The sequence below is a fragment of the Pinus tabuliformis genome, chromosome 9, assembly GCF_031772625.1.
Source record: "Pinus tabuliformis cultivar Carrire ecotype Pingquan chromosome 9, CPIR1, whole genome shotgun sequence".
Taxonomy (NCBI): domain Eukaryota; kingdom Viridiplantae; phylum Streptophyta; class Pinopsida; order Pinales; family Pinaceae; genus Pinus; species Pinus tabuliformis.
Window position 1 is genome coordinate 1,588,787,772 of NC_142307.1, and position 16,064 is coordinate 1,588,803,835.

The 16,064-nt window shown below is 29.2% G+C and overlaps 1 protein-coding gene across 2 annotated transcripts; it reads left to right on the forward strand.

The window, feature by feature from the left end:
- Positions 1-243: 243 nt before the first annotated feature.
- Positions 244-15,236, forward strand: LOC149154785 (UDP-glycosyltransferase 85A1-like). 2 transcript variants are annotated; one of them, XM_089441883.1, is made up of 3 exons: positions 244-914; positions 14,208-14,787; positions 14,902-15,236. In XM_089441883.1, exons 1-3 carry the CDS (start codon positions 368-370, stop codon positions 15,143-15,145), a joined length of 1,371 nt encoding a protein of 456 aa, XP_089298009.1. In that variant the 5' UTR covers positions 244-367; the 3' UTR covers positions 15,146-15,236. The 2 variants fall into 2 exon arrangements, with proteins under 2 accessions (XP_089298009.1, XP_089298008.1); XM_089441882.1 differs by having other exon boundaries at positions 245-914; positions 14,208-15,234.
- The last annotated feature ends 828 nt before the right edge of the window (positions 15,237-16,064 follow it).

Sequence of the window (16,064 nt, forward strand, 5' to 3'; positions counted from 1 at the left end):
CATTAACATTTAATGAGTGAGAGTTGTATATATTTATTTTTAAATTTAAGCTGAGACTTAATTTAAAGATAAAAATATATAGAATATTAATTAATGAACTTATATCCAAATAAATTAAAGCAAAAATATGAAATATGAGCTAAGAACCTATACAGCCCTAGGCATTAATAAACTCATAGACTCATAAATATGCATTAATAAACTTATACTTATATACTAATAATTATATTTCTTCTTCTGCACCTTCTTTTTCTTGGCTTTAAATATTACACCTCTGCCATATTGTAATTTGCACCATGTCCATTGAATCTCACTTAGTCTCTCACGAGTGTGGGTCGCGCTGTATTTTCATCTAAAAAGAAAATACATGCTCCCCATGGCGAATGGAAAAGAAAAACATGCTCCCCATGCAGTGCTTGTGCCATTTCCTGCGCAGGGTCATGTTAACCCTCTCATGAATCTGGCCCAGCTGCTGGCCATGCGGGGATTTTTCATCACCTTCGTCAATACTGAATTTATACACAGACGCATTCTGGAAGCTTCTAGAAACTCCCAGTCTCTGTTTTCCCTTGTTTCCAGAGGCGATCCTGAACTGGAGCAGCGAGGGTGGAGAATTCGATTCCTGTCGATTCCTGGAAGCTCCAACGTGGCAGACGATCCTGTTACCGTGCAAACATTAGGCCCCGCGTTGGAGCACCTGCTCCTTCGCAGTGCTGATCAAGAAGAAGAGAAACCATCGTCGTTTCCACCCATCACGTGCATTGTGTCAGATTGCCTCATGATGTCTTGCACAGAGCAAGTGGCAACCAGTATGAATGTTCCCAGGGCTCTATTCTGGCCTACATCTGCTGTTGCCTCCATTTCCGTCTGCTACTCCAACCTCCTTCTTTCTCAGGGACATATTCCTGTCAAAGGTATGGCTCACCCCAAAGTCAATATGCACCATTCAGTATTACAGTTTTTACTTTTATTATTGTTTGGCTGATCACGATTTCTATATGTTAGTCATTTTCTTCCCCGGGAAAAATGTAATTTTATTATCAGAAATCACACTAGGTAGATATATGTCCAGCATGTATTCATATAGGTACATCGGTCTAAAAGTTGGCAAAATGCCATGGGAAAACTGTTACAGAGATAGATAACCAATACTACTTATAGTTTGTCAAAAAAATATAAACACATATAATGTGTTGATAAAAAAATTAAGAAACACATATAAATATGGTTTTAGACTGACATATAAATAAATACTTTAAAAATTTATAGCAAGAAATTTAAATATCTAGTGTTACTAGACCTTGTTAATGAAAGGGCTATGATTTTGTGACTCCTAAATCATCGGTGTTAATGAAAAGTCTATGATGTCTTTTGTGACTCCTAAATGATCCACATCGACTCCTAAATCATCGGTGTTAATGAAAAGTCTATGATGTCTTTTTTCACTCCTAAATCATCCACATCGACCTTCTTTAGAGAGGTAGTATTTTTGAGTGTTGAATTCAATGTAAACCAGTAAACATATTAAACGAGTTTTTTAAACAAAATATCTTATTGACTAATGGTAAAATTTTCAAATTGTAATATCTGATTGCCCTGACAACCCAACTGATAACTAACATTGAATCTCCAAAAGCTTACAAAGAAACCATTAAACATATTAAATAAGCCTTTTAAACAAAATATTTCATTGACTAATGGTAAAATTTCCAAATTGTAATATCTGATTGCCCTAACAACCCAACTGATAACCAACATTGAATCTCCCAAAGCTTACAAAGAAACCACTAAACATATTAAATGAGTCTTTTAAACAAAATATCTCATTGACTAATGGTAAAATTTCCAAATTGTAATATCTGATTGCCCTAACAACCCAACTGATAACCAACATTGAATCTCCAAAAACTTACAAAGAAAGAAACCAGTAAACAAATCAAATGAGTCTTTTAGACAAAATATCTCATTGAATAATGGTAAAATTTCCAAATTGTAATATCTGATTGCCCTAACAACCCAACTGATAATCTCCAAAAGCTTACAAAGAGCTTATGAGTCATTTCTATAAATTGGAGCTATGTATAATATTAGAAACATGTCATACTTTACAGAGGTGGATGAATCATGGCGAATTTAATTGTAGTTTGCAATTCTTTTGGGTTAGACAAATAAGACAAAGCATTCCATGAATAAAAAGGTTTTTAAAAGCTTTGATAAACCTGTAAAAGTATGTACGTTGTTTTTCTGAATGCAGGAAAATGGATAAATATTTCTTGTATTATATATAGTTAAGAATACCTATGTGAATTTGAGATTTGAAGGAGAAAAGTTCGCAGCTTGTTCAGCTGTAAGAGGAAAAACCATGCTCACCCTTATGTTCTTATTGTTTCACTGCTCTTATATAATTTGAATTGATTCTTTCCCCTGGCTCGGGAACATTTCAAAAGATTTTGAATTATTTCTTTCTCCCTGGCTCGGGAGCCTCAAGTCCGAGGAGCTTCACGTTGATGGTGAGGAATTGTAGGAGCTTCATTTCTTTCTCCCTGGCTCCTGAGCCTTTCAAAAAATTCGAAGTACGAGGAGCTTCATTTTGATGGTGGGGAATTTTAGGAGCTTCATTTTAGGGTTGGAAGTTCGTTAAGGTTATTGATACTGTTCTTCCAATTATTGGGCTATTAGGCTCTTTCCAACAGGATGATGAACTGTTTAAGAAGATTGAATTTATGAATTTTTTAATAGCAAAAATGTTTTAACCATAACTTTAAAGTTTGATTCCCGAACTGTTTGAGAAAATTGATGTTCTATGTAGAGTTTATTTTATAGTTTCTTAAATGTCAAGCTTGATTCCCAGACTGTTTGAGAAAATTGAATTTACTATTTTTTAATAGTAAAAATGTTTTAATTATAATTTTAAAGTTTGATTCCCAAATTGTTTAAGAAAATTGAATTTAATTTTTTAATAGCAAAAATGCTTTAACCATAAAAATTAAGTTAACTTTTAAAGTTATAATGTGTTTGATTTCCAGATTGTTTGAGAAAATTGAATCTATAATATTTTAATAGCAAAAATATTTTAACCATAAAAATTAAACTAACTCTTAAAATTATAATATGTTTATATTGATTTTACCTTATAATTGTTTATAATATATTTATATTGATTTACCTTATAATTGTTGATGTTTTAAACATTGATATATTTAAAATATAAATAATATATAAATAATAAAAAATAAAATGAATATAAAAATATTATAAATACAATTTAAGAAATAGTGTTGCCCGATGAACTCTATTTTCTACCATGAATTAGTTTGAATATTTAGAATTTTTTGAATTTTTGGTAGAGCATGCTTACCTACAATGAATTAGTTTGAATATTTAGATACAATTTAAGAAATAGTGTTGCCCGATGAACTCTATTTTCTACAATGAATTAGTTTGAATATTTAGAATTTTTGTAGAGCATGCTTATCTACAATGAATTAGTTTGAATATTTAGATTTTTTTGAATTTTTGTACAGGATGCTTATGGTGGGCCGATACAATAGGGGTCAATATGTATGAGACCAATTTATTATTGGCCATAACTTTAACTTTAGGGACATCTTACAAGTTCATAACTTTAATGACATCATAGAAGCTCATAAAAGTCTATTTAGTGAAAGTTATAAAGATTTTTACTAGATCTTAGTTATTTCATGATAACTATTAACTTAGTTATTTTATGGGTTTTAACTATTGTGGTAGCCCACTATATTTATGGAAGTTTAATTATTCATATCTAGCTATTAATTATGGTATCTTACTTTCTTTATTCACACATCATATGTGATTGGTGGGTTTATCATAGTTTGTGCTACTACATATGTGACAACTTTTATGCTAAGATATTATGACCCATCTACTCCATACAACAATTTATTAGATTATGTTCTTTATGCTAAGATATTATCCCATCTACTCCATACAACAATTTATTAGATTATGTTCTTAGATATCATGACTTCAGTGTATCACTACTCAAATGGGTATCATGTATATTCTTAGGCTTCAACAACTTTGGTCGGTACTATGAGCACTCCAAGATGTATTCAAGATATGTTCTCAGATATTACTATATAATTACAACCTATCTTTTCTCAATGGATACAAAACACACATGCTTTAGCACATGGTTTAATAGCTCCCAATATAACAATAAGTACCAATTTAGCCTATATAGGTGGTGATTTAGTGATAGTAAATTCGAAAATGGATTTGTTATCAATTCCATTAGGAACCGTAGATTTTTTGGTTGATCACATTCATGCATTTACTATCCATGTCACTATTTTAGTCCTACATAAAGGTGTTTTATTTTCCATAGCTCTCATTTAATACTTGATAAAGTGAATTTTATTTTTCACTTTCCTTGTGGTGGACCTAAGAGAGGAGGAACATCTCAAGTATATTCCAGGGATTGTGTTCTCCTTTGTTTATTCTAGATGTACAATGCAATACCAATAGTAATATTCCATTTCAACTAGAAAAATATAGTCCAATGTTTGGGGTATACAAGTGATTAGGGAGTGGTAACTCATATTAGGGAGGAAATTTTGCACAGATTTTCACTATGATTAACAGGTGGCTTTGTGACTTTCTATGGGAACAAGCCCCTAAAGTGATCAAATCTTATGGTTCTACGTTATCCACATCTGGTCTTTTATTTTTAGGTGCTCATTTTGACTAGACCTTTAGTTTAACATTTTTATTCAGTGGTCGTGGGTATTGGAAAGAACTCATTGAATCTATTGTTTGAGCCCATATAAAAGTGAAGGTTTCTCCCACTACACACCCCAATGCCTTAATCATTGTACGTAGATGTGTTGTAGGAATAACTCATTACCTTTTGGGTGGACTCATTATTCCTAGCAATAAATATTTTAGTAATACAATTGTTAGGATGATTCAAAAATAATGATGGAATCAAGATTTTCAAATTTTAGCTAAGGCTTGGCCCAATACCCAGGTACTCATCATATTTGGTTAACTGTTACAACGACACATTACTTTGAGGCTTATGATGATATTATCGAAGAACACTTTTATTATAAAAAATTAGTTTCCCACTTTTGTCAATTACCAATATTTTTTCTACTATCCTTTGGAAATTTGTTCCATATGGATTGGCAAGCAAATAATGAAGCATGGGTACATGATCCATCACATGTAAGACCCATTGCTCATGTAGTTTGGGATACTCATTTTTTTCAACTAATTATAGAAGTATTTATTTAAGGAGCCACTCTTCATTTGGTTAATATTACTTATTTTGATGTTTATTACTAGTGGTATAAAATCAACTTACACAATAGCAACCATCTTTATGATGGAGCTCTTTTCTTTCTTTTTTCTCTACCATCTTTTTTATAGCGTGTAGGTTACATCTACAACCTCAATGGGGACCAAGTGTTTCATGGTTGAAAATCTCAAATCCCATCTCAATCATCATTTGTCATCATTCTTTGGAGTTAGTTCTCTTGCTTGGATGAGACATTTAGTTCGTCTTGTTATTTTTTGAGTCAAGGGGAGTGCAAGTCAAATAGGATAATGTTTCAAATTTATTACTACATCCCCAAGGTTTAGGACCAATTTTCAGAGGTTAGAAGAATCGTTATGCTCAAAATACTAATTCCAGTACTCACTTATTCATTAGCTCCAAAGGGGTGGGAACTCCTAATCTAACTCTTCCCGGAGAATTCCATCCACAAACTTGAAGTTTATGGCTAACTGATATTTCCCATCATCATTTAGCTATTGAATTTGTCTTTTTAATTGTTGGCTATATGTATAAAACCAACTTTTGGATTGGACATAGTATGGAAGATATTTTAGAGGAACATATTCCTCCAAGATACCTATTTTAATGGAATTTATATACTCATATAATCATTTATAGTCTATCTTTTCTTATAGCAATATTGACATACCTTTTGTCTTTCCTCTTAAAACATAGTTATTGATCAAATGAGAAAATGAACTAGTATCCATTTTTTTGAGGTAGAAAAAAATAACCCGATTTTGAAAAGTGGTGATGCAGAATACACATTTTTTTTTATAGCATATTTTTGGCACTTTAAATTTTCTTAATATATCAAGTATGAACATTTTTTAAAAATGTTAGTGATTTTCATCTTGATTTTGAAAAGTGTTGATGCAGCATCAACACATTTTTTTAAAGAGCTTATTTTTGACACTTTAATTTTTTTATGTAACAAGTATGAACACTTTTTTAAATGTTAGTGATTTTCATCTTGATTTTGAAAAGTATTGATGCAACATCGACTCTTTTGTTTAGAGGGCTTATTTTTTACACTTTAAATTTTCTCATGTATTAAGTGTGAATAATTTTTTAAATGTTTGTGATTTTCTCGTTGTTAATAAAACATAAAAATAAAATAAAAAGCATGACAAAAAAACCTCAAATATATATATATATATATATATATATATATATATAAAACAAAACAAAAAACAAAATTAAATTGTAAAAATAAAAATAAAAATTAAACTAAAAAATAAAAAATAAAAAATAAATAAAAATATTAAAAAATGAAAATATTTCAAAAAAATATAATTTAAAGAAAATTTTAGAAAAAAAAAAACACAAGCTAAAAAAATAAAATACAATTTTGTAATAATAATAAAAAAATATTTAAATTTAAAAAGTTCAAAAAAAAAAATAAAATTTGAAAAATTAAAAATACATAAAATTGAAAAAAAAATTAAAAAAAATTAAAATATTTAAATTAGAAAAAAAATCAAATAAAAACCAAAGAATTAAAAAAAAAATTGAAAAAAAAATTAAAAAAGAAAAGCTAAAAAAATAAAATTTGGAAACAAAAATAAAAAATAAAAAATAAAAAGTTAAAAAAAAATAAAATTAATAAAAAAATAGAAAAAATAAAATAAATAAAAATAAATAAAATAAAAAATTATGTCCATGGGCGAGGTTGGCGGAGGGTATGGGCGAGGAGTTGGATGCATACAGCTTGCCTCCCCGCTCGCGCCTGTGGCCAACCCCACCCGCGGACGGAATGTTTTTTTATTTTTATTTTTTTTATGTTTTTTTTAATTGTTTTATTATATATTTTTTTAATTTTTTTTGTATTTTAATTTTTTTAATTGTTTTGTTTTGATTTTTTTTAATCGTTCTTTTTTTAATTTGATTTAATTTTCTAGTTATGTACTTTTTTATTTAAAAAAAATGTTTTTTATTTTTATTTTGTTAATTTAATTTTTTTTGTTAAATTATTTCTATTTTTGTTTTTTTTAATGATACTTTTTATTTTCTTTTAAGCTTTTTTCTATTTTTTAATATTTATAAGTTAATTTAATCTAATTTTTACTTTTTTTTATAGTTTTTTTTGTCTTTTTTTAGAGTTGACTTTTTTTTGTCATGTTTTAAAGTTTTTTTTTATGCTTTATTTCTTGTTATTATTTTTAAAAAGAATTTTTTTTTTTTTTTTTTTTTCCTCGTGTCTTTTGTGTTATTTTTACTGTTTTTAATTTTTTATTTCTTTTGTATTATTTTTTATGTTTTTTTATTATATTTTTTTCAATATCTGACTTTTTTTGGTATTATTTTTTGTGTTTTTTTCTTATTGTTTTTATTGTTTTTTTCAATATTTAACCTTTGTTTTATTTTCATTATTTTTTGTGTCTTTTTTTTTATCAATATTAAAAAAATTGTTTTCTTTTGTATGATTTTTTTGTGTTTTTTTATAGTTTTTTTTTTTAATATTTGAATTTTTGTTTTTTTTTTGTATTTTTCTTTTTTATTTCTTTATACATTTATTTCTTTTATTTTGGTTTTTATTTTTATATTTTTTCTACAGGGTCTGTGTCGATGCTCGTCTAGCAACCCGATCCCATTATGGGCAATTTGATAGTTGATTTTAAAATTTTCGTTATAATGAATTGAGTTTGCTTCCACAATGTACCAATTTGATGGTTGGTCTTCAAATTTTCATTACAACGGGTAGAGTTCACCTACACCGCGTGTCAATTTGATGGTTGATTTTTAAAATTTTGTTGCAATGTATCGAGTTGTCTTAGGCTAAAATTTTAAAATTGCTATATATTTAGCATTTAAAGAATAAATTACTCTTGGGTGTTCATTTTTAAAGTTTTTTGTCATACAAAAATTTCATAATGTCATGCTTGAAATATTTTGAAAACTTGAGTTTTTTTGTAGTCATAATCTTTGGTTTTAATTGCATGGTTGAAAAGTTGTCAAGATTTTAATGTTTTTCTAGGTCATGATATTTTATTTTTAATGCTATGGTTGAAAACAATTACAATTTCAGGGTTTTTTAGAGTCAAGATATTTTATCGTTAATAACATGGATGGAAATTGTTGGAATTATCAAGATTTGAGATATGATATTTTATCTTTAGCATCATGTTCGAGAATTGTTGGAATTTTACATTTTTTCAAAATCCGGATATTTTATCTTTAATTCCATTGCTAAAAAAAATGGCTTTTACTTCCGTTTAAAAAAATGTTGAAAAATTACTGTGAAAAAAACAAAAAAAAAAACACAATTTTCATTTTTGGGTTGTTTTTACATGTTTTTTTGGGGTTTTTGGGCTAGGGTACCTGTTTTGAGGTATTTGATTGGTAACTATGTTTTAATCTTGTAGACCACTTTTTTGACAAAATACTATTAATGCTAACAATAATTAATTGTTATCAACAATCTATCCTAAAGACTTTTTGGTTCATCATACTCTTGCTTTAGGTTTGCATACAATTGCATTGATCCTCGTTAAAGATGATTTGGATGTGGATGGTTGGAGGCTAATGCAAGATAAGAAAAAATTTAGTTCTAGAATAGGGTGGTACTTGCTATATCTTAGAATAGCTTTTTATTAACAATTTTTTTTGATGTTGAATACTTAGAATGGATGGGTTGCTTTCTATCTATTGGCATTGGAAGTATATAACATTACGGCAAGGTAATGTAGCACAATTAAATGTTTCTTCCAATTATTTAATAGGACGGTCAAGAAATTATATATGGTTAGATTCTTCACAACTTATTAATGGATACAATCTTTTTGGTATGAATAGCTTATATATTTGGGAATTGATGTTCATATTTGGGCATCTTTTTGGGATACTAGATTTACGTTCTTGAATTCCTTACATGGATATTGATAGGAATTGACCAAAACTCTTTCATGGGTACATGAATGTACAATGTTAGCTAATTTGTTTCAATTGAGTGATAACTCTTTTCATTGTTCAACCACAATCAGTTGGATTAGATCACTTTTATTTAGGTTATATATTCACTTATTTAGCATTTCAAATTTCCTCTACATCAGGTAAATTTGGTTAATTATTCTTCTTCAATTTCATTGATGAATGGAATATTATTGCAACAATGAAATACCCGATAAAGAAAAAGTAATCAATGCAATATTTCTCCATCTAAATTTTGATTCCTAATAGGTGTTAGTATTGATTGAATTGTTATGACAAGAAATAGTTTCATTTAGAGAGAGAAGAAGAGATAAGTGTTGAAAAAAATTGTACCAAGAAAGGATCAATTTGACTTTAGCCTTATCCAAATTGAGTAAACTGAATTTCCACATTAGAAAGACAACTTGGAGGCATTTAACTAGTGTGACATGGATCTTGTCACTCATTATTCTTCTTCAATTTCATTAACGAATGGAATATTATTGCAACAATGAAATACCCCATAAAGAAAAAGTAATCAATGTAATATTTCTCCATCTAAATTTTGATTCCTGATAGGTATTAGTATTGACTGAACTATTATGACAAGAAATAGTTTCATTTAGAGAGAGAAGAAGAGATAAGTGTTGAAAAAAATGTAGCAAGAAAGGATCAATTTGACTTTAACCTTAGCCAAATTGAGTAAATTGAATTTCCACATTAGAAAGACAACTTGGAGGCATTTAACTAGTGTGACATGGATCTTGTCACTCAGTTAGCTCAGTAAATTTGAGTTAGAGGTCTCGGAGTTCATTTGTGCATGTGTGATTGTTAAATTTTAGTAATCTAGTTCAATTATTTTCAGTTCTATTTAGTTAACTGACCTATAATTAATGATAGAGTCAGTTGAAGGTCAGTTGTGTAGTGGGACAACAGTCTAACTCAGAGATCTGTCAGTTAATTGATCAATCAACCAAAAATAACTATTGCATGCAAGTAATTCAAGTTCCTCAACTGATGTGGAGATGACAAGGCAATATAACATGAGTTGTATACTAGTCTGAGTGTACAGGCATTGCATGAAGTTAAGAGATCAATACTTGGGAATTGTGCAATCAATTTGGAGGAAATTCCTATCTTTTAGGGGCCAATTTCCTCAGGATCGTCGCAAGGAAATAGGAGGCTTGGTGAGAAAATAACTCAATAAGTGTTGGTCAGAGTTTCTCATTGAGCAGAGAGAATAATTATTATTTTGCAGGTTGAGCTCAGAGTTGGAGCTAGCAATTGTAATAGCTTCTCTATTCAATCGATTAATTCAAATGATCTTAAGGGGTTTTTCCCAGTTGGTTTGCCCTAGAAATCACTGTGTATTTATGGTTTTTCATATTGCATGTTTATGCATGTTTTTCTAAATTGTGATTTCCATTCCGTAAAACACTAGAGTAGAATTGTGTCTCTTGCTTTTCAGTTAGAAATCTTAAGAAGTTGCAATTTCTATTACATTTCTACATGGTATTAGAGCCTTGAATTCACATTAGAACCAATATTTCGAACTTGTCTCTCATGAATTTCGATTTGGCAGCTTCAATGCAACAATTTTTTCTTAAGGATTGGGAGAATGTATTTCAATAGATTGAGATTGGGGTATGCCTTGAAGGGTAGCTCAAATTTAATAACCTAGAAGGATCGAATAGAAGCAGTGCTCGATGAAAATGGTGTGTTAGAATATGCTAAAAATAACATTCCAAAACCACATTAGTGTGATGCACGACAATTAGCCCAATGGAAGAAGGATGTTGTGAAGGCCAGGAAAATTATTCTAGAAGGTGTGAGAGACCATGTGGTCTCAAATATCGATGAAAAGAGACACCATTTTTTATGTGGAAGACACTGACTAAGCTATTCGAAAATAACAGTGACCATAGAAAATTGCCCCTGAAAGAAAAACTTCGAAACATAAGAATGCCGAAGAATGATATTATTCCACAATATCTCTCTAGGTTTACTCAAGTTTGTGATGAGCTTGGAGGGGTTGGGGAGGTGAGCCTAGCTCTTCTAATCCTTCCAAAATCATGGCACAACTACCATGACTTTATGAATGGAAGGGAAAATTTACTGAATTGGGAAAGGTTGAGGTCTGATTTGGTTCAGGAAGAGTTTAGGAGAAATAACTGAGATGGAACATCATCCAGAGTTGAGGATGAAGTGAATTTTTCCTTGGTTGGAAAGGGGAAGAAGGGAAAAGGGAAGAAGACCCAAAGAAAACTTGAATCCAACCAAAATAATGGCAAGAAGAAAGATTTAAGAAAGACAAAATGCTTCCACTACCACAAATTCAGGCAATATGCAACAAAATGTATGCACAAGAATTCTACCAAGAAATCTTTAGGAGGAGCAAGGGGTGAAGCATTGGCTTCAAAATTCAAATTAGACTTCACCCTAATAGCATGCATTACCATCATTATTATGGGGAGTGTGTGGTACCTTGATTTCGATGCCTTGTTCCATATGATAGGGTGCAAGGAGCTTTTCAGTAGCATGGAGGAGAAGGATCTTTATATGCATATCAAAATGGGGGATGATGGGAAGTACAATATTCCAGGAATTGGTATTGTCACCTTTGAGAGGGAGAAAGCCTCTCCTCTTCGCCTCAAATATGTTATGTTCATGCCTGAGCTAAAGAAGAACCTGATCTCTGTAGCTATATTGAGGATCGTGGTTATGATGTTATTTTCAGTAATGGGAAATCCTTTCTAATACACATAACTACCGAGCAAGTGAAGCAGATCGAGGTTTGTATGAAAAACCTATACAAACTTTAAATAGAATATTGCAGTACATTGAGCAGTAAGGCTAAAAAAGTGCAGAGTCGAGATGTTGGAGAACTCTAACACAGGAGATAGGACCATCTACAACATGGACCATTAGAGATATTAATATTATTCTTAGAGGTTGTTGTAAGTTGAGGAAATAGGAATAAGGTTAAAGGTTTTTCTCTTTAATTCAAATGTTTTATTTTTTTAATAATAAAAATATTTATGCTCATAGAAAGTACAACCGATAGGGTTTTCATGTTGTAAAGGTCACTAGTTTAAAAATTTTGTGGGCAAAAATCCATCCATGCTAAGGGCCCGAGTGGTGAGATTCTTGGGTGATTTTGATGGCTCAGACGTTCATATATCCCCACTACTCTAGACACAAGTTATGCCACTCATCTTAAGACTCACCTAAGCTAACAAACAAAAAAAGAAAATACAAATATTTTTTATTATTATTTTAAAAAATAAGTAAGCTTATATAATTTAATTTGTTATCATATTCATTGTAACATAATTACCAAATTTGGGCATAGTTACGATTGGTTCGTTTAATAATTTGTCAATTTTAATATGGAAGGAATTTTTTATTAGTAAACAAATTTTATAACTATAAATCCACAATAGCAAGAATATAAAACAATTATTTTTAAGTTAAAAATGTTATAGAAATTGTATATTAAAAAAATAGTTAGTTTCATAGTATTTTTTCTTTAACTATTTATTAATTTGTCTTTGACCAAAAATTTATGCTGCTTATCCATAGTTTAACATTGAGAATTCAATTTTGTTATTTATTATTATTATTATTATTTAAACTTATCTATTTAAGGTTCATGGTTGAGTTCTTTAGTAACTTTTATTTATATTTGTTACTAATTTCTTATTTTTAGTTTTATTTTTTTATTTAACTTTAAAAAAAAAAAAATTCCTATTATTTTCATGAATTATAGTTTTTTCTCCATATTTTTAATTTAAAATGACTTATTATTATATTGAAACCATATATATATATATATATATATATATATATATATATATATATCTTAATTTTTGGTGATGACATTTAACAAATTAATATTTTATTAGTTGTTTTATTTTTGTGATAAAAATTTTGTCTTTATTATTTTTTAGTTTAATTAAACTTATTTAAGTTAATCTTCAGGTACTATCAACTATGTAGCCCTCTTTAAAATATTATAGAGAAAAAGAATAACTTTTATATTTAAAAAGTTGTTGCAAATTTTTTTACTCTTATAATTCTTTTGGATGGTAGTGATTACAATGTTGGAAGATATTGTAGTCCACTGGTAAATCAAAATTATTGGTATGGAAATTAAATAGAGGGATTTATTTTATATGGTTGTTATATTGCACACACTTATTCTTGAATAAATCTAGATCTAGAAGAAAGTCTTTCGGACTAATCACATTGATAGGATTTGGTTTAAGTTTTGAACCAACTAATGTGGTTCATCCTTAGGACTAGGTATTTTGTAAATCTAGATCTGATAGAGATATTGATTGACACATAAATTTCTAGGTTTGTGAAAATTATTTGAAACCTATTTTTAATATACAAAATCCTATTCTATTCTTTAAGTTGAACTCAACCATTTAGTTTTTATTACTTATATTATTATATTTTATTTATTCTTTAAGTTGAACTCAACCATTTAGTTTTTATTACTTATATTATTATATTTTATTTACTTTTTTTTTCCAATTTACAATACAAATAAATTTGATGCATTTCTCTTTTATTATTTCTTATTCATCTTAAATAAATAGAAAACATTAATGTTAAACATACAAAAACAAGATTGTGAGAAAAAGAATTAACAAGTTTTCTTTAAATTTTTTAATAAAATAATAATTAAAATTTTAACAAATTTTCTTTGAAATTTTGAATAAAATATAATTTATTTCAAATTTTGAAAAGAAAAAAAATCAAAATATTAATATTTGTAATTCTAAAAAAAACCTATTAAATTTTATTAATTTTTTCTTATCAACTTCAATTCTTTTGATATTCAAATTCCAATTTGGTAACTATGCACTATAACATTTTTTTTAATATATATACATGTGAGCTGTTTAAATATTTTGATTTCCTACCATACTCATTCTAACATCCTTTTGTTTTATATAAATTTCAGTTACCGAGGCGAAAAATCCAGAGAGGCTAATTACTTGTCTCCCTGGCAACATCCCACCATTGAGGCCAACCGATTTGCCATCCTTCTTTCGTGCGCAGGATCCGGGTGACATGATTTTCAATGCTTTTCTGCGTGAATCAGAAAAGCAGGTGAAAGCAGACTATGTTCTTGTGAACACTTTTGAGGAGCTTGAAGGAAGGGATGCAGTAAAGGCTCTCTCTTTGAATGGTTGTCCTGCTCTGGCCGTAGGATCTCTGTCTCTTTCAATTTTTTTGGAGGGGAAAGATTCAAGTGGCAGTATGTGGGAGGAGGAGGGAGAAAACTGCATGAAATGGCTGGATACTCAGTTGCCTGGATCAGTTATATATGTTTCTTTTGGTAGCGTGGTTGTGAAATCTCAGCTACAGATGGAGCAGCTGGCCCTAGGGTTAGAGGGTACAGGGCGGCCTTTCTTGTGGGTTCTCCGCTCAGATATTGCTGAAGGGCAGGCTGTCGTTTTCCCTGAGGGCTATGAAGAACGAACCAAGGATCGGGCTCTATTTGTGATATGGTCACCTCAGCTGAAAGTCCTTGCCCACAGGTCAGTGGGACTATTCCTCACACACAGTGGATGGAACTCCACCTTGGAGAGCATAAGCATGGGAGTTCCCATGGTGGGATTCCCTCATTTTGCTGATCAATTTCTTAATTGCAGATTTGCTAAGGAGGTGTGGAAGATTGGCCTGGACTTTGATGATGTAGAGGTGGATGAGCACAAGATGGTGACAAAAGAAGAGGTGGAGGATGTTGTGAGAAGAATGATGGCAACTCCAGAGGGAAAGCAGTTGAGAGAGAACGTTCTGAAACTCAAGGATTCTGCATGGAAGACAGTTCTGCCTCAAGGTTCTTCGGCTCTCAACATAAACACTTTTGTTAACGACATGATGGGTAGGAAGTAACCCATTGGATGCATGGCAGATCAGAAGGTGGTGGGAAAAAAAATTAATTCAACTGACGTGAAAATTAGTTTCAAGGATATATTTTGAATTATTTTATGAAAAATATTTTATCTTGGAATGTGATGTTTTTCAAGATATTAAAGGCATTTACAACAGTGTGTTAATTTGTTCATTGGCATCGTTTTTTGGTGAAGAGAATGTTATAAAAAGATTGAGTCAGTTTATTATTAATTTAAATAATAAAAAGATTAAATTGTAAAAAACACAAAAGTTAATAATCCCTTATCACAAGGTTAAAATTTATTTCGTTTATGTTTTCAACTATTTTATAAAAAAATGTACATCAATAATATATTTTGAACTATTTTATGAAAAGTGTTCAGCAATATATATTTTATGAAAAGTGTTCATCCAAACATATTTTGAACTATTTTATAAAAAGTGTTCAGCAAAATATATTTTAAACTATTTTATGAAAAGTGTTCATCCAAATATATTTTGAACTATTTTAGGAAAAGTGTTCATCAATAATATAAACTATTTTATGAAAATTGTTCATCTCTATTTTGTATATATTTTTTAAAATTTTTAGTTTATTTAATATAATGTGTGTTTTATTAACTAAATCAAGTTATTAGAAAATTATATATAAAATTTGAATATGAAAATTTTTACCATCTAAAATTATAATTACACTGGTTTTTTTGAGATTTTTAATGTGTATACCTCTCACTACATAGACAATAAATGTCTATAAAAATAAATAAAGAATTGATTAAAATATTAAAACTAATAAATTTCAAAATCTCAACACTTTTTTTTCCGAAATATATTTCATGATTATATAAATTATTTTTATTAATTATTTTAGTATTATTATAGTTTATTATTTTTTAAATTTAATTTTTTAATATAATAT